Source organism: Onychostruthus taczanowskii, unplaced genomic scaffold, assembly GCF_017590055.1.
Source record: "Onychostruthus taczanowskii isolate IOZ18803 unplaced genomic scaffold, ASM1759005v1 scaffold23, whole genome shotgun sequence".
Lineage (NCBI taxonomy): Eukaryota > Metazoa > Chordata > Aves > Passeriformes > Passeridae > Onychostruthus > Onychostruthus taczanowskii.
This window is the reverse complement of record NW_024499573.1, coordinates 8,470,182-8,497,788: the sequence shown is the minus strand read 5'-3', so window position 1 is coordinate 8,497,788 and position 27,607 is coordinate 8,470,182. Positions and strand designations below refer to the sequence as shown.

The window sequence follows — 27,607 nt, the reverse complement described above, 5'->3', positions numbered from 1 at the left end:
ACAAACTGAGGTTGATGAGAACTCCCACTATTTACAGCTTTATTAATCTGAGGGAAAGTGCTGTAAAAATGGGGGGGGGGGGGGGGGGGGGCGGAATCTCATCTATTAAAAATAATCAGGCAAACCCAACACAAAACACAGTCACTCAATAACTTACCTCAAGCTTCAATGAAAGCTTTCGGCCCTTCTTTTGGAATCATTCTTTTCTGACAGGCAGCAGTGCCTGATCTGAAGGAGATGCTCCTGTAACTCCTATATAGGGATCAAGGCTTACAACCGAAAACAGCAACTTTATGTTCTCAGTTTCCCTTATTTTTATTTAAGAATTAAATGTTTCAATTTTAAGGTCCTTTGGGCTTGCATATTATCTTAAAAAAATTCTAACATAAGCCTTTAATTCATTCTTAATCAAGCTGACACTGAAACAGTGTGGTCTTAAGAACTAAGCCCTTTAAAAATCCAAATGAAAATGGGAAATCATAGGTACAAATAAAGTAGACTAACTTGATGAAATTTTACTTTTAAAAATAGTGACTAGTTCTTGTGTTCTCCAGATGTTTTGACAACAAAAGCATGACTATACAATTAATTACCTGTTTGACTAAGAGGCAGATTATGGGTTACAAAATGCCATCACTACAATTTTCCACACAGGGAGTTTGATAGGAGCTACAGCAAAGACTCCCCTTCAGAGGAGCCAAGATTCTTGAGTCCAGAAAACTGTGATTTTCAGGTGAGCTTGTTCACTGCCAGCATTCCTCCTTGTTTGATATGACTCCACAATGCTTTAAGTCACAGGCTGTATTTACATTCAAGCCTTGAGTGAAAATTGTATCACTTGTTTATAAAGAAAAATGGGCTTTTTTTCATCCTCTCTCCACTGGTTTGGAGAGATTAAAAATCTCCTCTACAAGGGTCAAGGTTATATTCACAGTTAAAATGTAGGAGAAACAACGAGATAATAATTAACCAGTAACCATTTAAACATGTTTCCCAATAAGCTGCTTCAAACTCACCTATTTCCAGCTACATATAAACTAGACCAAATTGTTTTTATTACTGCAGGAAAAATGTGTGCTATTCTCATTTAACTCTAGAAGAACAAAGAGATGCTGACTATTGATAGAAGTAAACATTATCTTTTAAAATACTGCAGGGAAAAAAGCAGTATTAGTCTTTCCCAAGTGCACTACGTAGTAGTTTACTTAAATTGTATAGGTATAAACATAACATGATGGAATAACACTTGAAATACCTGAAACTGTAAAATGTTTAGAGAAATGACACATGGAAACCAGAGCCACTTGGGAAGTAATTCAACCAGTTTTCCTGAAGTTAAAACAGCTTTTGGAAAATGAAAAGAAGCAGAATCCAGGCTCAAGTCAAAAGAGCTAAATGGAAAACTTGTCTTTTCACATAGCTTGTTCTGTCGTATATTTATGACTACAATTGTTTGAAATAATTTTTTGTCAATGGTTGTCTTAAATCCATCTCAAAATAAAAGGCAGTGTTGACTACCACTGGAAAATTGCAAATAAAATGTTTAATTTCAGAAACTGAGTTCACCATTTATAAATACACTAAAACATAGTAAATGCAAAATTAGATTAGGCATAGGTAGAGTATTTTAACAAAGCTACAACTTTTCTAAAAGGTCATAGGCAAATGATGACTTGTTTCCCAAAATTGTATTCAATGAAAACTGAAATTAAAATATAAGTCTTTCTGGAGAAAAACTAAGGAGAATGTTCCTTTCAAATTAAAATGCTGGCTATTTTTTCCATCTTTTTTGAAGCTTTAAAGGCTTTATATTCCCATTTGCCTGATGGACACCAACAGTTAGAAATCAATCCTACTACATAAAGTTCTAAGCAGTGCACCATATCCATAAGGCTATTACTGAAAACCAGAAGATCAGTATTTCTGTACTAGGAGATTTAAGAAAGACTGTTCTACACAATTGAAATTACATTAGGAGTAAGGGCTCAATTTTTACATTAGGGACCTTAGAGTTTTGATGCACTAAAGATTAGAAAAGGCTTCAAAATGACATTAGAGTCTTCTTGGTAAGTTTCTTGCCTTTTTTGTACACAGCATTAAATAACAAGCATTAATTCACAAACTTTGAGAGAACTTCCAAAGACCTTTTATAAATACCCAGACTATTTCTGTAATTCATTTAAAATGTAAAGCCTGAACAGGAGAACCCAGAATGGGAAATTTTACTACCGATTGCTGTATAAGTGACATTCCATCTCATGTTAAATTTAAGATTTATTTTCAGATATTAAGTCAACAGTCTCCTGTAAACACATCTTCCTCAACAACTCTTCTTCATCCTTTAAGTACTTTAGGGCTTGCAGTTAAAAACACCATATGATAAAAAGACAGCTTGAACCCCATCTTTAACGTACAGCTTTCTTTTGACAACTACAAAACCTGTTTTCTTGTAATTAAAGCAATGTTCAACTAAAATACAGTACCTGGTTTATGGTTTTTACATAATAATTGAATAAAAAACTACAGAATAGAACTGTTTACATCTTTTTTTTTTTCCTTTTTTTTTTTTTTGCCATTCTATTAAAACAATGACTGAGCTTTTTAAAGTTCATTTACAATTATGGATTAAAACCTACATAATTTTGTATAATTTGATGAGACAGGCTATCTCTAGTGTGAACTTTTAAAAAACATATATACAATATCTGGCCTGAAGTACTATGAATAAGGCACATGTAGACATATTGAAAGCTGAAAAAAATGAATCTAAAATTTGGAATTATAGTCACTGATTAGATGTCATACATGGCCCCTACTGGAGCAATTTAAAAATCCAAGTTATAGATAGTTAATATCCAGTGAGCAACAATAGATTTAGTCTAGCAGTTTGTTCATTAGTTTCAATACTGGAAGTATATTAAAGGAAGATTCACTTTCAAAAAGATAAGCTTTTCAAAGTGTTCAATCATTAACCTTGACTGACTAAAGTTGTTGCTTTCATTGGATGTATTGAACAATCTTTCTGAAGGAACAATGCTTGGTGGACAACCCAAGAACCTCACAGCCAATTTTGACAGTACTGGCCAAGATGACTTCTTAAAGTTCCAGTAAGTTAGAGGATCACAGTTATGCTCAAGCACTTCTTCCTCCAAGTAAGAAAGCACCATTTCCTCTGGTAACTTTGCTCTCTCTTTCAGGTCTTTTGTTTTCTTCATGTCACCCATGAGTGACCAGAGATTATCTTCCCCATAAGAATTTGTAGATGGTGAACCTATATCACATCCATTGGAAACAGGTTTATCATCATCTGAGGTAGAACTCATTATTTCCAGCTCCCTGATTAAGTCTTGTTTATATTGTTCAGCCTCCTCTTCTGTAAATAACGATGTTTTATACCGGGGATCCAGAAGTGTAGCAAAAATGTACCTTGGATCATGAAGCGTGGAGGACAATCTACTCACCATAGCTTCTTTCAAAGATTTCAGCATAGTATCTATGCCCATAGTTTCCTCAAACAGCATTTCTATTTTCCTGTTAAGTATATGAATCATTGGAATCACTTGGCTTAGAGTGGACATGTGTGTACTCATCTCCCTACTTGCAGCTTCGAATGGTTTGAGAGCATGACACACTGACTGCATGACTTCCCACTGATCACAGCTTATTAGCTCCCGAAAGCTGCACTCTATTGACATTTCATCAATTGCTCTTTTCTGTTCAATAAGGCGTTCAAGCATGTGAAATGATGTATTCCACTTGGATGGAACATCTTGTATTAGCTGATGCTGAGGCAACTCATACTCTTTTTGCAGCTCAGCTAACTTCTCTTTTGCTTTTGCTGACCGATGGACGCGTTCACAGATCTTCCTTGCAATACTAAGCAAATTCTGAACCATTCTCTGGCTTTTAATAGCCTCATTTACAATTACATTAACAGTGTGACTAAAACATTGTACACTTGAATGATCACCTTCATTTAAAGTTTTCTCTATACTCTGATTATCAGTAACAGTAATCCCAATCTGAAGTCCAATGGAAGTAATCCACGTTTCCCACCAGTATTCTAGCTGTTTTTGAATACTGATTCCATTGTAGTCACAATCGATCTGTGATACATTTAATAATGCTGAACAATGATAATCCTCACACTGTGGCCGAAATGAAGACTCAAATGTTACCCAGTGGGCGGTCAGGGTTAGATATTCTCGTGTTTGGTTGCTCATCCATATTCCAGATGTAAAATGGATCACTCCACTTTCAGCTTCTTTAAGATGTGAAATAATTATTTGTTTCACATTATCATACATATCTGGAATTGCTGTCCTAGAAAAGTAAGATGGAGAAGGTAAAGAATACTGAGGTTGCAAATATTCAAGCAGCCTGTTAAAGCCAATGTTGTCTACAAAAGAATATGGCTGAAGGTCAAGTGCAATCATTTCGGCTACAAGACTTGTGATTTTTTTGGCAACTGGATGAGAGTCACAAAACTTGTCATTGGTTTCATCAAAATTTGAAGATCCTAGTAATTCTGTGCGGAGCGGCATGTGATTATCCGTAGATGAGGATAATACTGTCTCTGGGACATCAGTTTTCAATACATTGTTATGAAACCGCTGCAAATGTCTTAGAAGGCAACTTGTGCCTAGGTTTGTTGGCTTTTTCCCTCTACTTATTATACGTCCACAGTGTGTACATATTACTTTAGTTGAATCTGCAGAACAAATTGAAAAGTGATTCCACAGTTTTGAGGTCTTCTTACTATTAACAGGAAATATAATTTGATTATCATGTGTAACCATTGTAGGCAAGTCAGTCAACTTTGAGGATGAACATTCTGCAGAAGCCAAAGTAGCATAAGGTGAATTTGCCAAACTCACATCGAGAAAGCTCTTTTGGTTTCCAATTACATCAGGATGGCGTCTATATAGGTGTCTCATTAAGCAGCTTGTGCCCATATCTCCTTTCTTACCACGACTTATCATACAACTGCAGTATCTACATACTGCTTTTAGACTGTCTGCAGGTGAGAGTGAAAAGTGGTGCCAGACTTCTGACTTAAGCCTTTTCATAATCCTTTTATTTTGCTGAAACACAGCAGTAGGTTCAAATATTAATGGACCTAATCCCTCACACTGTTTTTCAGGAGATGAAACAAAGGAGACTTCACCTATATCATCAGAAGATGACAGCATTGAGTCTTCCACTAGAGCATCTCCAGAAGTGAGATTAGTATGGATCTCCTCTGAGATTCTGTCTGGAGAAGAGGAAACAGAAGTTGGTTCTTTCATTAGTTTTCCAGGAGAGGATGACATAGAATTCAGATCACTGTCTGATGGTAGTAAAGAAGGCAAGAGAGTAGGAGGTGCAGTGTAGAGAGGTGGTATGCTGGTACCACCCCCATTCTCTTGCAGGACAATGGAACGATGGGCTCTCCACATGTGTCTTATTAAACAACTCGTTCCTAGGTCTTTTCCATTTTTTCCTCTACTGAATTCATTCATGCAGTGGATGCAAACAGCTTTAGAATTATCTAGAGGTGACAGATAGAAGTGTTTCCAGACAGCAGATCTCCTTCTAGAACCTGATGCACTCTTTGGAATTACAACTGTTTTTTCTGCTACATTCTCAACAGTGTCATCATATTGGTTGTTGGCTTGCTGTGGAGATGAACCAACCATGACTTCTTCTTTGCTGCACTTTTCAGAAACTGAGAGGTCTGATATTTCTTCAGAAGAAACAATAGAAACTGATTCCTCAATTATTCGATCTGGAGATGGTATTTTAGAAGCCATTTTCTTGACCAGTTTTATGGGGGATAACATAGAACTCAGATCTCCAACATCTGCAGACTGAGGTGGCAACAATAATGTAGATGATGAAAAGGAAGATATACCTGGCATAGTTCCATTTTCTTGAATTAATACAGTGGGATGTGCTCTCCTCACATGTCTCATGAGACAACTTGTACTTAGGTCCTTTTCATTTTTACCCCTGCTAAATTCTTTCATACAGTACATACATATTGCTTTAGTGCTATCTCTAGGAGATATAAAAAAATGGTTCCAAGCAGGTGACTTTTTTCTGGAGCTTATGTTTCTGCTAGAAAGGAGGCTTTGTGTCACAGCTTCCATTGCTACATCATACAGCGTATTACTATACTGAGAAAAAAGAGATCCATAATCATCTTCATTTTCTGTAGACAAATATTTGCCAGAGTTGTTTGTAATGAAGTTCTTTTCTTTGTCTTCCTGTTCATCACTGCTGTCTGCATGTTTGAAATCATCTTGTTCTGTCTTTATATCCGTTCTTTCTAGAGTACAGTTAATGCTGTTGTCTTCTTGCTCTACTTTCAAGTTATTGATTTTACCCAATACAAAAGTATCATCCATTCCGGGGCAATCTGCTTTACTCATGTCCATGGATGATAAATTCTTGCCAAGACTTCATTTATTAATAAATATAGATAATTTAAAAGATTATTTAAAATTTGATTAAAATTATGTATCTTGTATACTGAATGTAAAACAAAATGTGTGCATGTGTTAAAATAATCTCTGGTTTATGAATTCTGTATCCGTGTTGTGCATAAGCAAATATAATTAGTCATGAAAATTCATTTAAAAATTATAGACTTAATTAATGGAATCCCATTTTTTTTTCCCAGGATCAGGACATTTCAGGTCATAGATGAATGTTCTCAAAGACAGCTACTGCTAAATGCTTCATGTTGTAGATATAATGCTAAAAAATGGATGTTCTATTTTCTTGTTGAAGAAAGCCATTCTGTTCATCTTGATTGGGCAACTGAGATTCTTTTACACCATCTACAAAAAAAAAAAAATCAGAAGACAAAGTTGACTAATGCACATTAAAGAACTACAGTAAAAGGGAAATGAAAGCAGGCACTAGGTAGTCTGTATGTTTTGGGTTTTTTCTCCTTTGAGATAAAAATAATTCAATATACTATTGAAAAAAAAAAAAAAGGAAAAAGGCCAACATTTACTCAATATATTTATTGTAGGCAAATATGTGTCTACATATGCAGCTTTGGTTTAACTTTGACAAAAAAAGAGTCCAAGCATCACTTTCATATTTGCTTGCACATACCTATGCCTCATCCTACATCATCATTCAACCACTGCATGCACACATATACCGAAGTACACACACACACATATCTGTCTAAACCCATATACTGTAAAGTGTCTATACCTACCCACATATGTGAACACAAGCAGGCATTTAATTATGTTAGCATAGAAATATGTACTTAAAATCAAATGTTGTATCACAGTCCTGTACATGTGAGCCCACCATTACTGACAGCAGTCTTTGAAAAGAAAACAAGTAACTTCCAAGGGTAAGGCAGCATTGTCACACTAATCACTCTGCTTCTGACCATAGTCACACATCTGTGTTCATGCCATAATGCTGCCAGAAAACAACATGGTATAGAAACAAGCTACTTTTAGAATTCCCTGATTAAAAACTGAAATATTTAATTTAGCACAACTGAGCTCTATAAATGTTATAGAGACAGACAGGTCTTCCAAAAGTGTAGCAACATCACTCAGAAGCAAAGACACGCACAGCTGCATATGCAGGTGCCTAGTGCAGCACTGCCAGCTCAAGTCCCTCACATGCCCAAAGGTTGCACTAGAAAGCCCATTTTCAACAAGACAGCTAATTTCAGTTGTGAGTAAAGATTATTCACCAATTCCAGTACAAATAGTAGGTTTTTGAAGTTGCACATAAAGTTGCATACAAAAGGGCAACAGCAGCCTCAGAAACTGGAACCGAGTAGTCCCTCACAAATATGAAGAAGCTGTCTGCATTTATCAGTCACTTTTTTTCCCACCACAACTATATTAGAATTTTAAATTTTGCCAAACCCTTTCTCATTTATTCTTCTGTGTCATTAATGCAGTTATTGATGCCTTCATTCAAGACAAACATTTTTGGCCATCACACTGGTGATGGTATACTATGCATTGCAATTTTTGCAAACTAAATTTTATGGAACTCTATCTCCACAGCTGAAGCCAAAACACAAATTTAAATTATTTTAAAAATTTTCCAAAACTTTTATGTGTTACTAAAACACAGGGAGAATTGGGGTGATTCTTGGGGTGTCTTGTGCAGGGCCAGGTGTTGGACTTGATAATCTTCATCGGTCCCTTCCAAATCAGCATATTCTGTGATTTCAGCAACAGTAAAATTAGCCACAGCCACAAAACACATTAAAAAGGCTGTTTTTCACACTGACATTTCCCCCCTGTATCAAGATCAATGTCATATTAGCTTTGTAACCTATTTTAACTAATTTTTTCTCTGAGGTTTGTTTACAAGAGAAATTAGAAACAGTCACTTTCTGTGGATTTCTGATGTATGGAAAGCCTATCTTTGTGATAACTTCCTTTCTTTTCCAGTGCAAGGGAAGGGGAAGGGAAAAGGAGGGGCAATGGTCTTACTGCAGCTATTTTAAGAAAAGGGAGATGAAGCAGTCAGAACTTGCTAAGAGGTAGGGAGTAATTCTGCTTTTCTTTCTGTGTGAGTTTTAGTATTTGTGCCTTTCTTATTCTCGGGGAAAAAAAAATCTGTTTTCAGATACCAAATAGATGAGGGTTGAGCATGAAGAACAATGAAAGGAAAGACTTGAAGAAAAACCGTAGATTTCTACAAGAAATTTACATCACACAGGACTTTCCATTGGCTTGTGAAATCACATCAGAGAACAATTCTGGCAGACAGACTAAATTTACATGACTCAATATAAAATTGAATGAAACAGAAATTAGAGATCACACACATACTGAAGATACGGATGTATGTGGATCTGGGACAAGAGAGAGAGTGTAACACAGTCACCATTTTAAAACAGCAATCAATTCAAGAGGATTTTTGTTTCATCTTTACTTTGATCTAATCTGTGAATTTGGAGCTTGTACTGCAAACAAGAAAAGCAAGAAAATATAATAAGATGTTGTGACTTAAGATCACAGAATAGAAAGGCTCACAAGCGAGTGGCTTGTGCAGAACTTATAGAACATAAATTATGCATGGAATGCCAAGTTACAATAAGGACATTACAGATTCCTAGCTAGATTCACACAAAATAAACGTATATATCCACTAGCATTGGGTTTTGATGAAGCTGTGTGCAATTTCTTTGACTCAAAACAGGTAATCACATCTTTATCCTGATTCCTATAATTTCTCAACTGTGCAAAACCAATTCTAGGCTTTAAACAGAAAAGTCTGCAGAGCCGCTTCAAGTGTCCCTGTCCTGATAAGCAGTTACTGCTTAACACTGAAGCTTAAAGTAGCTGCGATGGGAAGATTTGAAAACCTGATAAATAACACCAGTCTCAAACTTTATAACCACGCTTAACTAGATTGACATTCATTAACAACACATTGTCGGTGGTTAAGTTCTTAATCACTATCAGCCATTATCACTACATATTCAAACACTTAGGCCCTAATCACCTTATCCTAAATTAGCTTTGAGTACACAATACCACTGAGCTGATGCCATGTAGTTAAATACTGATGGCTGTAGTCCTTGACAGTCTTAGTTACTGCCTGAGGTAAAGAGGTGAGGGAGCTGTTTGGACTCTGAAGCAGGAACCGCGGTGGTAGCAGACTTCTTTCTTCCGTATGTCTCCTTGCTGCCACTGTGTCTTTTCAATATTCATACTCTCCTCCACCAAAACATGTGGGAAGCAATCTCATCTGCTACCTGACCCTATTATCTTCTTTCTTTTTGGACAATAAATTGTTCTTGGTCCACCAGAAATCTTTCCTGATTATTTTGTATCTTTGGTTTCTGATTGTTTTTACTGCTTGAATTGTTGATTCACGTGTTTTTTGTCCTTTTGTGCAATTAAACCTAGGTCTCCCTTTGCAGCTACATGTTATTTCTATATTTACGCTTCGCTGTGAAAATGCCTGCATGCTGTTCATAGAGTTATTATGCTATTAGCACTGTTAAAAAGCACTTACATGGTGGTCAGTTACACTATTTTAATCTACTTATGACTGAATGTAAGACAAGAAAAAATTATTTATATCTTGTCCACTCTATGGCTGTTATAGGTGTCTGGCTACGTAGTATGTATTTTTCTCGACCTTGTTGCTGCCTTCTAGAAATGAGCCGAGATAGCTGAGATTAGAGGATACAATCACTTCCTGGGAAATCCCCAAAGCTGGATGCCCCTTAGAAGACTTTGAATGTATTTTTTTTTTCCATTTTCTTTCAAATGTCTAAGAATTATTTTTGTTGCTTTGAGAACTGGCCAAATGGCAGAGCTCAGAGGGTTGCAATCAGCATGGCAGTCTGGTTAGAGGAAATCTAACTAGAACAAACCTGAAACACAGGAGGGACTGTCTGAATACAAGTAAAAACTTTTCTTTTGATAGTGACAGAGCATTAGAAGCAGCTGCCCCGAGAGGTTGTGGAGGCTCCTCTGGAGATATTCAAAACCAGACTGGACAAAGATCTTGTCCAACCTAATCCAGCTGAACCTGCTTTAGCAGGGGGAGTTGGACTACATGATCCCCAGAGGACCCTTCCAACCCCCATCATTCTCTGATTCTGTTATGATCTTACATCATGTAAAATTAAGTCAAGCTCCTTCCCTTCAAACACTCTTGCACATTCAGCTGAAACTTTCTTTAGAATACACCCCAGAATACTAAGGGTCAGAAACCTAAGTATGTTTTTCATCTCCTCCTCCCATGCCAAGTCTATGCAAGAGTCAGTCTGTTTTAATAAGAAACAAAAAAGGATGTTTTAAAATTTTATAATCAGCTAGAATGAAGTACGAGTTTGATTATGACCACGTTTACATAGCTTATTTACCCTTGGACCCAAGCTACTCAAAATTAAGGACTACTGCTAAACAAACAGGATCTTCAAGAAGGAAAATGTTTTCAAAGGTACAAAAAGCTACAGGCAGTGAGCTCAAAGTGATTCATGCTTTTGAAATCTCCACAATGAGATAAAGAGACACCTTGCAACAAAACAGTCTTCAAAGAAAATAAACAGAACTAAAGAACAACTCTCTACTCAAATGCACTACTCTGGACTATTAGCTCCTGAGCAGTAGTTTGCTGTGGTGAAGCCTACAGAATATTTTATAGGATTTCCCATTCAAAATGGGATTACTGAAAGCATACAGTGGTTGACAAGAAATGTCTGGAGGATGTCACTGATCCTGACTGCCACAGCAAACTGCCATGACCAGAAGAAATCACTGCTGAAGGAAGGGGGTAAAAAGTGAAACACTTGTGTCTCAGAATTGCAGAGACATACATTAACACGCAGAGAAGTATGAAAAGTATGCAAGAACACCAAACCATAAGCTGATTATTTTTTGTAAAGCAGAGTGGCCTGTAAGCTTTAAACCACTTTAAATTGAATAGTCAGGCGATAATCATGAACTTGATTATATCACAGAATCTTGGTGGAAATAATGGTCTAGAAAAAAATGTTTAAAACAAAAAAAAAATATACATTACTATTGAAGAGCATGTAATGTAAATACAAAGACACACCTGCAAAATGCAAGAAGAGTTTTTTCAAGAAACATGTGAAATGTGAAGACAGTGAAAGTAAAAGCATTTACTAGTTTGAAAAAAAAAATTAAAAGTAGTGACAGATTTTGAGCTTAAGATGTACATAAAAGCTCATTAACAGTAATTTGCACAAACGAATGTCAGTTTTATAATAGTGTTAATCTTGTTTATTTTTGGAAAGATACAAGCATCATTAGAAATACCTCAGAGCAAGCAATACAAGCAATAAGAAATACATACTTTAAGAAATTATTTGCTTCAACTGCAATGGAAGGTACTTTGCTAATAAAGGAATATTTGCTAAAGCAAAACAATCAAACAAAACAGAAACACACACACACAAAAACCCCTCAAAAATCCAGAGAATATACATCCAAAATCATAAACAAATCAGCAGAATCTATTAGTATAAATTTATAGTCCAGATGAACCTTACTGCTTTTCAAAGTTATAAATCCCTTGAAGAAGAAAAACTAAAAACAGTGCCTTTTATCTATGGAGATTTCCTACGACAAAATATCAGTACTAGCTCACCTGTATGAAACGACAGAGATTTGCAAGATACTGATCACTAAAAATGCAGAATTAGAAATGCAAAATTGGCATGTCAGTCACACTGAAACAAGGTGGGTCCTAGTTTCAAGTCTCACAGAAGCTCACAGGAATTGGCACAGATGTACAAGCATGAACTAGAGGTATGCAATAGTTTAATCTTGAATAAAGTACAGAAAGTCGGGCTTAATAGAAGACACAAGTCATTCTGGATTTCACGGGAAGCATGATTTGTAGAGAACTGCTGGAAGAGAAAAGAGGTGACACCTTTACTATTCCATTACTTTTAAGTCACCTGAAAGGCAGGTCTTATGAAAACCAGTAACTGTTGTGGTTTTAGAAAGGTTTTCTCTCTGACTTGTAAAACAACCTCTCACATCCACAACCCCAAATCCTCCATCTGGACTTAAAGGAATGAAGAATGGAAACAGCACCACCATAATTGAACACTGCTCCTTGTTGACAAGAATAGTCTTCTGTGACCTCCCCAGTGCACTCATGCCACTTGTCAGGACACGACACAGAGACCTCTGATTTGCTGAGGTACAAAGATCACTCATGTCCCTTCATGTTACTGGAAAACTCAGGGCTTGGTGTAAGCTGGGGCCTAAACCAGTCATTGTAGGCAGAGAAAAAAAACAAGGTGTAGAAAGCTGAGTACAACAGTCACCATTACACTCTGAGTACTCAACTCTAATTACAAATGGAGGAATTTAGCTGCAGCAGAGACTAAAAATATAAAAATGGCCACTAAATGTAAATATTCCCCTCTTTCTTGCCTCACAAAACATCAAGTAATTTTATGGTGAACACAAATTATTTTAAGCACTAAAACAGATTTGCTAGTGCCAAGTTACACTTTTCTGGTTTAGTGAACTCTTCTTTGTTTTCGATTTTCCCTACCACCTCTAAATTAATAATACTTCAAGAAGGTAACAGCTCAGAAGTGAAAATTTTAGACCTTTGACTATTGTTAAATGGACAGTGTTAAAATGAAACCACCACACACTACACTAACACTCTAGGAACTCAAACTCCTCAAATTTAGCTTCTTATTCTTGAAAGATGTTTTTATTTGTACAGCTGTTTCCTTCTCTTGTTGCTGTAAACATGGAAAGTCAATGGGATGTTGTTTACTAATCATTTTCAAATAGTCCCTGAAACCTCATAAAAGATTCAAAATGAAAAGCTCCAGCTTTGTACCAGTATCTCCACCTCAAACCCTAAATCATGTGCAACAGTGTGCATGCCATCTCTGCCTGCACAAAACTACACTGGCTCATAGTCCAATGTGTAAAAGGTTGAAAATAATTCATGACAATGGTAAAACTGAAGACAAACAATATGATTTCCAAATTAGCATCATTAAAAAAAAATACTTTGGAACAGAGACAAAGTGGAAATTAAGTTATATTTTTAAAGTAATATTTATTTTAAAAAAAGGAAGATCCAGTTCTTCATTCAATTCTTACACTTGCATATCCTCAATCATAAAACTTCTTAAAAGAATTGAGATAATGCTTTTAAAATATGGTACATTACTATTATACAGTATTATACATTTCATATTAATTGAAGTGTGATAGAAATAAGGATGTTCAAGTTAGCATGTTTATTATTTACATCGGGCTGACATTTAGTTCTGGTATCCCTGTTTAGTGGTGTAGCAGGATGCTCTGCCTGGAATGCTGTGAACCAACCTGAACAATGCCGTTTGCAAATCTACAAGTGGTAAATGAAGAAGGGAGCATCATGCTGCTTTTGGTGTCGAATAACGCTGAAACCAGCCTGACTCAACAGTCCCAAAGCTAAACATCCTGATAATGAGATGAAGGTGTGGTAGATCTGTTCCCGGATAAACTAACAAACAAGTGAGACTACTGATAACTTGTCCAAAGCTGCTGAGCTGACACAGCTGGAGACATCTGACCTGACATCTGACCATCATCAGTCACTGTACATTAGAAAAGCCCAGTCCCAAATTTTAATGCAGGGTTTTCTGACATAAGCCTTCTTGGAGTGTATGTATGGAGATTCCTCCCTTAAATGGGTAACATCCCTCAAGGTTACTCCTCTTACTCCTTGAGGCTGAGCTAAAGAGATTTGCCCAAGGTCATTGTTATGGGTGAGTAACATCAATCTACTTAATTGTTTTGCCAGCTTTGATACAACTGCTTCAATACAACTGCTTCATAGTGCACTATATTATATAGTTAATAGTATACTGCACTGTATTATATATAATATTTGTTACAGTTCCTGCACTGTGTAGTAAATAATTATCTAAATTATTTATATCTAATCATTATCAAAATACATTATATATATTTATATAGATATATATGGTTTGCCATTCTTAATCATGCAGGACAAAGTTGTACAAAGATTCAATTACACCTCTGTGATCCTTTAGACAAAAACAGTTGGAAAGTCTGGGGCAAGACTGGATCCAGCTACACCCCGGCTCCTCTCGGAGAAGGAGTTTAGAAAGCATGGAGGTCCTTTCTGCACCCTGTGACTACACAGGAGGACTTCTTTAACAGGCTTTGACACTCCCATTCAGCTCACTGGGTTTTGTAAACAAGCTCAGTACTCAAATGTTTTATCAGACACAATGATGCAGGCTCACTGCACAGCATGTGTAAGAATAAAGCAGGTGTCTGATACAGGGTACTGAGTCAAAGCTCAACCTTATTTCTGGGGAAATCAATCTTCATGATTTATCTGCAAATGTATTAAGCATATATCTATTTGAAGCATCATCCTCCACCACCTAGACTTAAGTAACACTCTTAAACATGTTAAAGCCCATAGTACAGAAATCCCCATTCCATACGGTTTTGAGCAGCATTTATCTTAAAAGAAAAATCAAAATGTAAAGCTACAACAACAAAACAATACCCTGGTCAAAACAACATCACTCCCAACTTTTAGTAAAAAAACAAAGAAGCATGTTGCATTACCACCACACATAACATTATGTATCACTGGAATTAGTAGCACTATTCACACCTACAACCACCTGATAAGCCTTTAATTGTTGCTATTTTTTTTTTCCTTAGTGCACTAAAAATACCATCAGATCTCAAATGGGGCTATATCCTTTCACATATCCTTTACTAACTTCCCATTGCAGCACACTGTAATGAAGGAACCCCAGGTTCTACACATGCTAATAATTTGTCCCAGCTTCTACTAAGAAGTTACTCATAAAAAACAGATCTATCACATTAAGTAAATCATGTCAACATTTGTCTAGGATCCAAACTGTCTCAAGTGTTGAAGTGTTACTTCTTGTTATCAGGCATGCAATACTTGCAGGATATGTTTCTGAGCTATTGTTCACACCTACCAAATGTCAGATCTTTCAGTTGTTAAAATGCCACTGTTTTAAGCAATAGTTTCATTAAAACTTTAAGCAGTATTTTCCCAAGCCTTACACATTAGTTCAATGTTGCTACAGCAAATTATACATTTATTTCGATATTTTTATTCTTTATAATTTTGACAAATATCATGTGCTGATATGATGGGGAAAATCTTAATGTTACAAGAAATAAGCTGGTTTTCTTAAGAAAATAATTAGATTTTTTTTTTACACAGCTGAAGCATGTATTGTTTGGTTCAGAGCATTTTTAGAGCAGGACATCAAAGCTGCTTTTAGTATCACATGCTGTACATTTTGGGGCTGACAGGAGATGAATGAAGGTTGCAGTAACACAACACAAAATGGAGAAGATAAAAATAAGAACAGAGTAGAAAAGATGCATCAGTATTACCACAGAACAGGAAAAGCAAACCAAAACAGCAGTAACAATAGGTAAGTCAGAAAAGAATGAAAGGCAAAAGACTAAAGATTTACTGCATATTGCTAGAGAACAGCAGCCTGCTTTCAGAAAAGCATTAGAAAATTCAAAGCAAAGCTCCTCTAACAACTCTTCTCTCCAAGTGATCAATTCTCTCAACAGCCCATTGGACTCTTTTCTTTCTCTTCCCATGCAGCCCACAGCTGACCAAGTAAAAGGGATAGGATTAGAACAAGTGATTTTTCTACTGACTACTCTACCTTCCTAACTTGCAACACTATAAAAACCATACACTTTTGTGGGTTTTATTTTTATTTATCTTTAAATCCAGTAAGAGTGTAACTTCAAGCACTTTAAGGCTTATTTAAAACAGTAAGAAATGAGGCCCTTGTGAAGAAGAAAGCTGAATAGGCAGGATGATGAAAAACAAAAAAAACAACCAGTTAGGAGAGACACACCACGTTTTGTGTAGTCAGTCTTCTTGGAACTCTTGCTGAAAACATCCATGTAAGTAGAAAGCAGAAAAAGACCTCACAGAATGTAAACTGAGTTCTTTGTAGAATATATTACATTAACCTGTTACAACTATAATTTTTCTGATACACAAAATGGAACTATTTGGAACTGTTAAACTGCTAAGACTACCATATAGCAGAATTTATTTCCATGCTAACCATATGAAGTCTGAAGGTGTCAGTTTTAAAAAACTTTCACAGCTACCAATCAAACACATTCTGTGTTCCTATTGATGTCAGTTAATTATATGTTCTCATACAGTTTCAACAGTGCTATTGAGAGGTTTTCCATGATTTATATACATAATATTTGTATATGTGTAACATGACATAATACTATGCTTCTATTAAAACATTTGTATCCTGGAATGTTTGTGAACTCAAAGGAAGGTTAGATTCATAGTACCCAAAACCACAAAAACATTTTCAAGTGTATGAACAGTAGTTTAAATACTTCATAGGGGTTTTTTTATACCTAACCTTAATCTTTCTTTTGTCACAAAACTTAATTGCAAGTCAGAAGACACCCAGTATGGAAAAGAACAATTTCTTCAGAGAATCATTTGCAACTGAAGGTACCTTCTTTCTTCCTCATGTATTAAACTGAAGAAGCATGTCTAGATTTTTTTTTTTTAAGGAAAAGATCATCTCTGTACTAAATCTACTAAATAAAACAGAAAACAACATTCACAATACTATCCAAGGTAATTTAGAACTGTAACAAAGCAAGAGGTAACTTTTAAAACCAAGCTTCCATATCACATGCAGGCATAAGGCACATGCCCATAATAGGGGTGAATATTTTATGCCTCTTTCAAGTATTTTTTGTCATTCTGTATTTTCTAAGTAAACTGTACATTCATCAGTAGCATCTGACAGTTTCACCTGAAATCCTAGTTTAAAAAAACAATGATCAGACCTCTCTCCCTCTCAAAACAAACCCTCCTATTCACAGAACAGGGGAGAGGGAGGGAGAAATGAGTGTGCATACCTCCATATTCACTTGTCAACCAGCCTGCTCCTAGCCTCCATGACAAGAGGTATTCCCCTCTTAACCTCTTTTAGGGATATATTCTCTTTATCTGCTTCAAGGTAAGGTGAGATTTTGCAAAGACTTAACTGAGTCAGACCACCAAGCTAAGGGAAGCCAACACTACTTCCACCAGCACCACACTGAGCACTAGCAGGAAGTACAAAGATACTCTCCCACCACAAGGAGACAAATAGCTCCTTCTAATAGCTTCTTCTCCCAAAAGAAATGATTCATAGAAGAACCAGCCTCCTGCCATAGACAGATCTTAATTTGACCAAATAAGGTTTTGCTCAAGGAGCAAAAAATACAAGAAATTTTAAATTAAGAATAAAGCTTTTTGTAGTGCTTATTCTAACCAGTGAAGTTCATGAGCTTTAATTAATGTAATGCAACTTATTTTTTAAGTAAGTTTTACATAGTACAACTACATGGGTGTCCTATTCAGAGCAGGATCCACAACACTATTAGTACAAGAAAAGGAAAAGAAATGGATAACCCTTTCAATTCACTTGATTTCTATTATCATTAGTAATTATTTTAATAAACCTAATATTTTCTGAGGAATAGAAAAGGGAAATAAAAACATTTGGAGAAAAGGGTGAGGAATCTTCCTATTCTTTATGAGCATTATTGTATTTCCTGTCATAAATGGATTATGGTCTCCCCACAGTTCAATAAGCCACTGAAGACAACTCAAAATCACTAAAAAAGTAAATGAACAGAACCTCAATTTCTCCTGCTTCCCAGTACCAAAGCAAGGTTGCTGCTGACAGCACAGTTTGACTCCCTGAAAGCTGACCCACTCTTCCCACTGTTTCAGCAGCTACTAATGCAAGTCACAGCAAGTGACAACCTCCCATGAAAAGAGTTTTACATTCTTGTCTTTCAGTTGTTTTCTTTTGCTCCCATCTGTGCATACGCTCCCATATCATGTTTATCATGCTTCCACCTTTAACGAAGAATAAATAAGGGGAACCACAGAGTAAAAAAAACACAAAATGACTGCCATGAGCTATGCCACATTTTAGCACTGGGATTTGCAGTCTCAAATCTTATATTAAGAAAAGTTGTCGTGAGCTAGGAGCCAGTAGTTGGGTGTGAGACAAGCAGGCAGCAGTGTTCACAATGCTTTGGTCTCTCCCACCTTCTAGCACTACTAGACCCCTTTAATCAGGAACTAGATTTTCTTCAATGATCTAAATTGCACATAAAAATTACTATATAGCATATGCGCTGAAAGATTAATTCTTACAGTGGATGCTAGAGGACTTAGACCAGTAACACTGCTGACCTACCAAAATTTAAAATTTCAACAGAAAAGGTAACATCCGGACAGCAGAATATTTGTTCTCAGGAGACTGCAGCTCTAGATAAGTGTCTGTTTTTAAGGTACCCACTGTCAAGAGAGTGCTGCTTTAATCACAGATTAAGAAAGGATCTATCAGAACACTGAGCTTGCAGTCAACAATTATTTCATATGTGACTATAAATCAAGAAATAGTTCTAGAAAATACAAAGACCAGATACTCATTTTCATTAGACAGGTAGTACTAAAGTGGATTATTTTCACTGAAGGCATTTAACCTTGAGAGTCACAATGGAAAGGCACTTCAAGTATAATATACTACAGTGCTTGACATATACTGAAATTGTCCAAAGCATTCAGTGACCTTGAGATGAGTATATTGGAATACAGCATTAACTACATGAAGAGTGAACTTTTGAATATTCTGGAAAAAAAAACAACATTGTCCCTTTTGTCAGATTTCTTTACAGTGGTCTAAAACTGACCTGGGAGGCTGGTACAAGCAACAACTACTCTCTCCTGCTCTTCAGCTCTCCTCTGTTTGAAAAGCACTAGCATCTCATTTTTGCTTAGACTGATGAAGAACAATCCACAAGCAGATTTAGTATGTAATGAAATCTCCTATATGTGTAACATCTTCTATATGTGTCACCTAGGAAAAGTTTCCTTCAAGGAATGAATCTGAATCATATGTTCAATTTTCTCTTCCTACAGAGACCACAGTTTTATAGGGAAAGGCTGTGAAAGTTGAGGTTGTTCAGAAGAGAAAGCTCCAGTGAGACTTTAGAATAGCTTTTCAGGAAGAGGAGTTTGTAAGAAGGATGGGGACAAACTTTTTAGTAGGGTCTGTAATGGTAGGAAAAGGGGTAGGGTTTTAAATGAAAAGAGGGTAGAGTCAAATTAGATATAAGGAACAGATTTTTTACAATGAGGATGGTTAAATGCTGGAACAGGTTTTCCAGAGATGCAGTAGATACCCCATCCCTGGCAACATTCAAGGCCAGGTTGGATGGGGCCCTGAGTGATACAGTGTAGTTGAAGATGTCCCTCCTCATGGCAAGGGGTTTGACTAGGTGGCCTTTAAAGGTCCCTTATTCTGATTCTATGACCCCACCAAGACTTTCAAGTGCAACATTTTCTCCATCTTAAACATTTTGTCCATCGGTTGCTAGCATGCAACCAATGCTTGCATGTTAATCAATAATACAGATGGTTTAAAAACTGAACTATTTTATTCAGGACACAGAGAGGATGGCATAAGAAATAAATACAAAGCTCTGAAACACTATACAATAACAACATTCACTGTTACTCCACACATAAACACTTATCTTCACATGCACAATTTTTTCTCTACGGCATTTTACTTAGGAATCCCAGGCTTCTAAAAAATTATGTATTCAAAAGCTCAAATTCAATATATAAAGTTTTAATATTTTCAGAAAAAAACCCTAGAAGAAAATATTGAAACTAACTCACTCAGTGAAGACATAAAATCCAATTAAGACACCTGTAACTTGAGTACATGAGGAATGCAGCATCTAAGTTATCTCCCCTTTTTAAATGGTATAATTCAGGGTAAGGATGCCAGCTGATACCACAGAGTAAGAGATGCCCCATAAATCATAAAATAGTTACTATTTCTGTACCATTCTAAAGATATCCAGGCTTCCAAACTTAATTTTTAAGGCTCAGGCACTCATACAAGCCTCCTGCTAATTTATTAAGCTCCACAAAAGTCACTGCACAGGCATACAATTATTCATTCCCTTTTTCCATTGTCTTCCTTTAAATTAATAAAAATAATGATACAGGACCCAAAACAAACAAGCTGCTCACTAGTTTATTGAGAAAAACAAACAAACTTACACATCTGTTCCATTGCAGGCAGGCGGCTTCATTTGAGGTTAAATACTTGCTACTCAAACTTAATGAGATGATTGTATCTAAGGAAAAGAAGAAAGTAATTACTTTTATTATTTTTTAAACACATTAACTGTCACATTGGCGACTCATGGGATGTTTCAAATTTCTCTTTAAGTGACAGCTCCAGAAACTGCACTTACATGACTCTCACCTCTTTTCAAATCTCTAATTCTCACAGCTACCAAGAAAAATCAGACATTATCACTTCTAGAGCTCCAAAGCAAAATGAAAATTAAAAACATAATAAAAACCCCTCAGATGACTGCTAAGACAAAATTTTAAAGTAAAATTTTTGCATTTATTTTAGCACTGCTCCATTTTTTTATGCTTATGCTGAATGAAACAGAGTCTACATTACATGCAAGATTTCAAAGGAGTTTGCTGACACCTTTCCATGCACTAAGGATTCACCTGTTACACCTTCTCTTCTTAAGCTAAACATATTGCTTATACACTGCACTAACCACATGTATTAATCAGCATGCAATAGCACAGAAACAACACGAGATTATCATTCCCCATGTATGAGAAAGGAGCGATTGCAAGTGGAGCATATTAGATCACAAATTTTGACTTAGCAACTAAACAGACCAAAGCTGTCTATTGCAGGACACATTTTTTGAGTTTTGCAACTTCAGTCCTACTGATCTCATCAATATACAGACATGAGTGCCATAGTGCAGAGGCCCCAGTACACTGAAAAAACCCCAAACAAACCAAGAAAACATTTTGTCACCTTAGAAACTCCATAATCTACAACGCATTCTCTCCTGTATTGCAGTGATTGCTCTTCTTAATCAGACTGAGATGTTTAACACTATACATACATACATACATATATATATATATATATGTACACACACACATGCATACATATACCCGCATTTAGGGATTTTTTTGTTCGGGAAGGAGATCACCTCTCAGAGGGCAAACAGTCCTGATGCCTGGCTTAGCGTGCATCAAGAAATGAACTATGTATCAGTTCTCTTACTGATATTTTTTACTTAAAAACACTCCTATAGTATCTCCTCTGAAGCAACTGAAACACCTCCAGAGCTGTGCTGCTGCTAATTTGACTGTAGAGATACTGTAGCTATCCCTATTACAGCAACGTTTAAATAACGTATGCGGAGAGGAAGGCGTCAGCCAAGGAGACACAGACCCACCAGAGGCACGGTGCTCAGTGGAGCAGTTAGGGAACTCTCCTCAGATGTGGATTAAGCTCCTCAGGCAAAGCAGGGAAGTGAACCTGGCTCTCCCACATTCCTTGCAAGTGCCAGAGCTATCAGACTACAGGCAAAATAAAGTACAAATATGCATCTTTATGCTTGCTGATGTCTTTAAAAATACCAGAACCCCTCAACCCTTCCATTTCCATTTCCCCCTCTCTGATTTGTTGAAGATGACTGTAGCTTCAAGCCCAGCCAAACATTTTGTTCAATTCAAATTAATGTTTGGGTTTTCTTGATTGCTTATTTTTCTGAGAAGAATAACAAAGAAAAAATATTTTTTTTTAGATAAGAGATTATTTTATTTAGAGGCAGACACTGATTCAGCATATAGAATTACAGCAACAGGTAAGCAGAATAAGTATTGAAAAGTCACTTAACCTATTTGGAGTAAAACAGGTAAAAATTCGTTTATCATTGTCACATGAGAAAAATATATTATTAAATATATTTTCCCATATATTTTGCAAATAATTGCAAAAAAGTATTGCTAAAATGTTTAACTGTTAAAAATCTTATTTTCAACCTTCATTTGCAAGCTAACAAGTACACCCCAGAACTGGCTTTTATATTAAATATACAGAAATTCTGAATAGTCACTGCAAAAATTACTTTAACACATTACAGGAAAAACATATCTGTAGGGCACCAGTGAACACAAACTAAAAGACAGTGTAAAGAAAAAAAAAAAAAAAAAAAAAAAAAAAAAAAAAATAAAACAACCTTTCACACAGCTGTAACAAAAAACTAGTAACCTTCTAAACTTTCAGAGAGGGATTGTCCCACCCTACATGTTTTTAAACAAAGGAGGAAGGGAAAGAGCTGAGAGATTGAAAGGAAGCAACTGTGCAGTAATTGCTAAAGAGAGCACACAGGTTGTGAGTTTACATACAGATTATAGTAATATAATAATATTTCTTATGTCAACATCCACTGAAAACCAGTCTTGGACTATAGAAAATACTCATACCTCACCTTCCAATATGTTGCTCAATACAAAAAGAAATCACTACGCATCCTGAATCATCATACTTGAATGAAAAGAAGGGCCTTAAAAATCAAGCTTTTCCCTATTGTTGCTTTAACAGCCCATCACATTGAATTCTATCTCATCACAAAAAAACCCAAACCAAAACAAAACCACAACCCCAAACTTAAAACAATACTACCATGGTTAAACTATGTATCACACTAATTTGGGATACAAGTTTCTTTCCTTCACCAAACAAACAAAGAAAGAAACAAAAACAAAAACAACCCAAACCAAACAAACAAGCAAAAAGCAGAAAACAATTATGATAAAAGCTTTAGGTTTTTTTTTTTTTACTTCTTGACCTGAGAGCTTTAAACTCTAGATTTCCTTTGAAAGCTACCGTTAGGCCACATATAAATTTTTCACTAATTGGCTGAAATGAAACAATTCCATAGTTGTAAATTGACCAGTACTGAGGACGCCAATAACAAATAGAAAAAAAATTAGTCAAAGATGTGCAGAAAACTAGGCACATCTGCCATATAAGAACTCCTGCTTTATGAGTCTGTTTTGACAGTATACACTACTACAGGTAACATGATGTAAATTACATTAACTTATGTTGATACTACTAAAACACAAAGATCTTCTCTGCTTCAGAAAAAATGGCAGTCATGATGAGTTAAACACTCTGCTCTATACAGTGCAAAATTCCCCACTAAACTATCTATAATATTCCTTTCTATATAAAACTAAGCCAATATACATGTATCATCATGTTATTTACATATGGCTGATTATTTTAAATGTTCATTATAGGGGCAACCCCATAGCAAAACATGCTCACTTTGAAGATGAAACTCTTATGAAATTAAAAGCAAGCTGCAAGAAAACAGGATTTACAACCCCCCCTGTAAATATTCTTTAGTGTGAATGGCAATAAAATGAAGCAAGCTTTTGGGAAATACAACATATATATTCTTTAACTCAAACTTTCTCAGAGGGGGAAAAAAAAACCTCTCAGAAGTTAATGTATTTAGGATTCTAAAAACTCAGAGAACAAATTCGAAGAAAAAAGGGAGAAGAAAACAAAGACCCAGCAGGCTCAAAGGCTACTTCCTTCTGTAATACCTAGTTTTTGAAAGTATTTGATAGGCTATTCTACTTTAGTGGATGGACAATTTTAAATAAACATATAAAATTCTGTTGCACTCCTGTATTTTCCAAAGCCTTGTTATAGTCTTAGTGATGTATTAATACTTATTGAAGAAGACCCCCTCTTGCACTAAGCACCTGTGACACTGGCTGTTCTGCAAACACAGCTTCTTGCTCTGCACATTTACTGTCTCAGTATAAAATAAGCCATAGTAAGGGGAAGCACTAGATAGAGAGGCTGCAGCAGACCAAGTAACAGAAAGATAGCAAACATTACTCTAAGCTCATCACCTGTCTAGCCTTCTGCTGATCTATACTTTGCCTCTCACATTATCAATGAGAATTCTGTACCTGTTACAATTTTGCCTATACAGATGTCATGAATTAGTTGTTTGGCTGCTCAAAGAAACACTGTCAAAGGTACTGGCAAAAGCAGGGTTTAATATGGATATGTGAAAATGCAACTTTACAGAGTTCAATGGCAAGGTTCACTCTACTACTTACTACACAGACTAAAGCATGCAAAGGAAGATCAAATAAGAAGCAATTTGGAATGATTTACACAAAAGCTGTGAGTGCAAAAGCAGTAAGACTGCGAAGGATATGGGTGGAAAGATAAGGGTGCAGAAGGATTTAGCAGAACTTAATACTTGAGCACTTTAACATTTACAAGGGGGTTTGACAGTTTTCACAGCAACAATAACAATGACTTAATGATTCAAAATATTAACACTTGTACCACAATCAATTCACATACATACAGGTAAGTGATGTATACATTTATTTCTATGTATGCAAAAGCTAATATAAAAAATTCCCCTCAAATTCACTACAATATGTCAAATGCCTTTGCATTTCTCAACAGGCAATGGTTACACCTTGAGGAACATGGAGGTGGGGGGAGAGGGGCTGACAGTCCTTGAATACCACAAACTTAAGGGTTTGCGAGCTCTGGGAGGTGCTGGCACAGGCTGCTGCGGTCCAGGCAAGCCCAAACAGTATTGCTTGGGATTGCTGTTTAGAGGGTCAGAAGCTGACTGACTTTGGCCATCAGTAACCTTCCTTCCTGACTGTAAATCAAGTCAGTAACTAGTAAGCTTTTTTCCCCAAAGTGCAGTAACAATGGTACCGTTCCACTCAGGCTACAGCCAGGTAAATGGTTTACCAAGGCTACAAGCAGTAATTGCTTATCCTTTGTTTCCCACCTTTACCAAGCCAGAGCTCCTGGTATGATCAGGGAGTGCCTCACAGCCCAACTGGTATAGCCAAGGGATGCTTCACCACTCAGCTGGTTTGGTCACGGCTCACCAGGAGCTTCCAAGAAGGCAGAGTAGTCACAAGGACAGGGGGTGTTACACCACAAGAAGTAAAAGAGTTATTGTTATGTAACAGTACAAATGTTTAGAAAACTTTTATCCACGATGCTTAGTTTAGATACTTAATTTTACTTATTCGCAATCAATTCTTACATTTGACTGCTCTGGAGAACTCCTATGGAATAAATTCCTCAACATCTGTTAAAGCTGCAAGGTATTAGCAACATAAATTACCAAAGCAGACACACATCCAACTGTACAAAAACTGCCAGCACCTTGCCTGTTGGTCTTATACCTAGTGGACAGCACCCAAATTTCTTAAAGTATGCAAAAGAATTTATTTTGTTTTGAACAATTTTTTTTTCCTCTGCAAAACCAGTCTCCACAGTGAATAATAACTAGAATGTCCCTGCCCAGTATTTGCACAAACACAGGCTTCCTAATAGCAGCATAGTATCTTGGGGATAGTTGATAAAGTCTTCCAGACTTCACTCCCCCCAGTATGTAAACCACTAATGTCCTCCCAAGGGTGCCTGCCTGCTCTTAAAGTGAAACACTGCATTACTGGAGATAACCTTTAGAAGAAAAGTACTGTGCTCATGCTCTTGAAAAGCAAAACATGTATACTGGGCTATAAGAACAACAACATGTAAGGAAAGTCTGGAAAGTACATTCATATTATGGGGGCTTGAAATGCTTTCTCTGCTTAGTATTATAGGTGTAGCATGACAGCTCATGCTAAATTACTGAAATTTCTCAAAGGCCCCCCCAGAAACAGGACAGGACTGCTTCTAACACATAAGCACTACAGAGAAAGGTCTCTACACTGCAAAGCCTAACTCTACTAAACTTAGCAAAGATAAATAGAATCACCATTAATGCAAAAGACACTTTACCTTTCAGTACAATAATACATGTTTTTATACTTTTAGTAGGCTGTATATACAGCAGACAACTTTAAGTGTATCAGACACCCTGAGAACCCCAGTAAGCATTCTAACACAAGCACTCTAACACCAACAGCTGTCTCAGTGTAGATTTGGAATTTACAAGACATTTTTAAGTAAAAATTACCACGCCCCGAGCAGAAAAACGAGAGCAGCACTACATGAAAGCCAAATTCTGCACTTTTCCGAGACACCATTCTTGAGCGACTCTGCCCAGGAGGGATGGCTGGAATTTCACCGCACACAAGCACAGACGCGGTGCTTACACCGCGGCCGAAGCCGCTGGCGGGCGCCTGTCCACCTCGTGTCCTGTTTCTCGCGGGGGGGAAACGCTTTTTAGGAATTCCCGGGCTTTCCGGTCTCGGCACCCGTTTCGGGAGCCTGTACCCGAGGCGGTCGCCAGTCCCGGGCTCGCACCCTGAGGAGGGCGATGGGCTCTCCACGCCGGGGCTGCCTGGGCCATCTTGGGTCGGGATAGCAGCGGCCACATGGTCACCGCTCCCTGCCGGGCCCGGCTCCTGCGGCCCCGCCAGGTGGGCGCGGGCGCTCAGCCCCGGCGGGTCCCGCCGGCCCGGCCCGCGCCGCGCACAACGCCGGGGGCGTTCGAGGCGCGCCTGGCTCCGGGGCGGGCACCCTTCCTCGCCCGGGGGAAGGTGGGGTCTGCCGGGCGGGCCCGGGACAGACCGAACCCCTAGGCACCAGCGACCTCCGTTCACCGGGCCGTCCGAGCCCCCTGCGGGGCCCCGCAGACAATAGAGCCGGCACCCCGGGCCTGGTTCCCGGCTTCCTGCACTACCCCGCCGCCACACGCCCCCTCCCCGGCCTAGCGGCGCTGTCCCGCGGGCGTTCCCGGGAGGGACAAGGCGCCGCCAGGCCCGGGACGCAGGTCCCGGGCCGCGCAAGGCACCGAGGCCACTGAGGCCAAACGCGGCGGTGGCGGGCACGGGAGGGGGAGGGGGGGTGCGGGACCAGAGAGCCGTACCGCCCTGCCCGGCGCCCTCCCGGTGCCGGAACAGTACTACTCACCTCCCCGGGCGGCTGCCGCGGGGAAAACCGGAGGTGGCCAATGCCGCCGCCCGGCCGGGCCCGAAGGAGTTAAGAGGAAGGGCCGGGCGGGCCCGTCCCATTCATTACCCGGCGCTTTGTCTCCGCCGCCGCCGCGACGCTGAGCAGCTGCCCCGGCTCGGCCGCCGCGGGCGCGGGGCGCAGGCGCGGGGGGCGGCGCCACGCACGGCGCGCGACATGTCAGCGCGCCGGGCCGTAAAATGG

The 27,607-nt window shown here is 37.8% G+C and overlaps 1 protein-coding gene across 1 annotated transcript; it reads right to left on the bottom strand.

Annotated features, from left to right (window-relative positions):
* Positions 1-1,528: 1,528 nt before the first annotated feature.
* On the bottom strand, positions 1,529-27,495 carry ZBED4 (zinc finger BED-type containing 4). Its single transcript, XM_041405489.1, has 3 exons — positions 27,365-27,495; positions 20,662-20,738; positions 1,529-6,824 (listed from the first exon to the last, which is right to left on the bottom strand). The coding sequence occupies exon 3, from the start codon at positions 6,417-6,419 to the stop codon at positions 2,901-2,903; it is 3,519 nt and encodes a 1,172-aa protein (XP_041261423.1). The 5' UTR covers positions 6,420-6,824; positions 20,662-20,738; positions 27,365-27,495; the 3' UTR covers positions 1,529-2,900.
* Positions 27,496-27,607: the final 112 nt, after the last annotated feature.

Bases quoted from the DNA above. Each gene is read 5' to 3' on its own strand.
- ZBED4 (XM_041405489.1), bottom strand. From the start codon at position 6,419: ATGGACATGAGTAAAGCAGATTGCCCCGGAATGGATGATACTTTTGTA.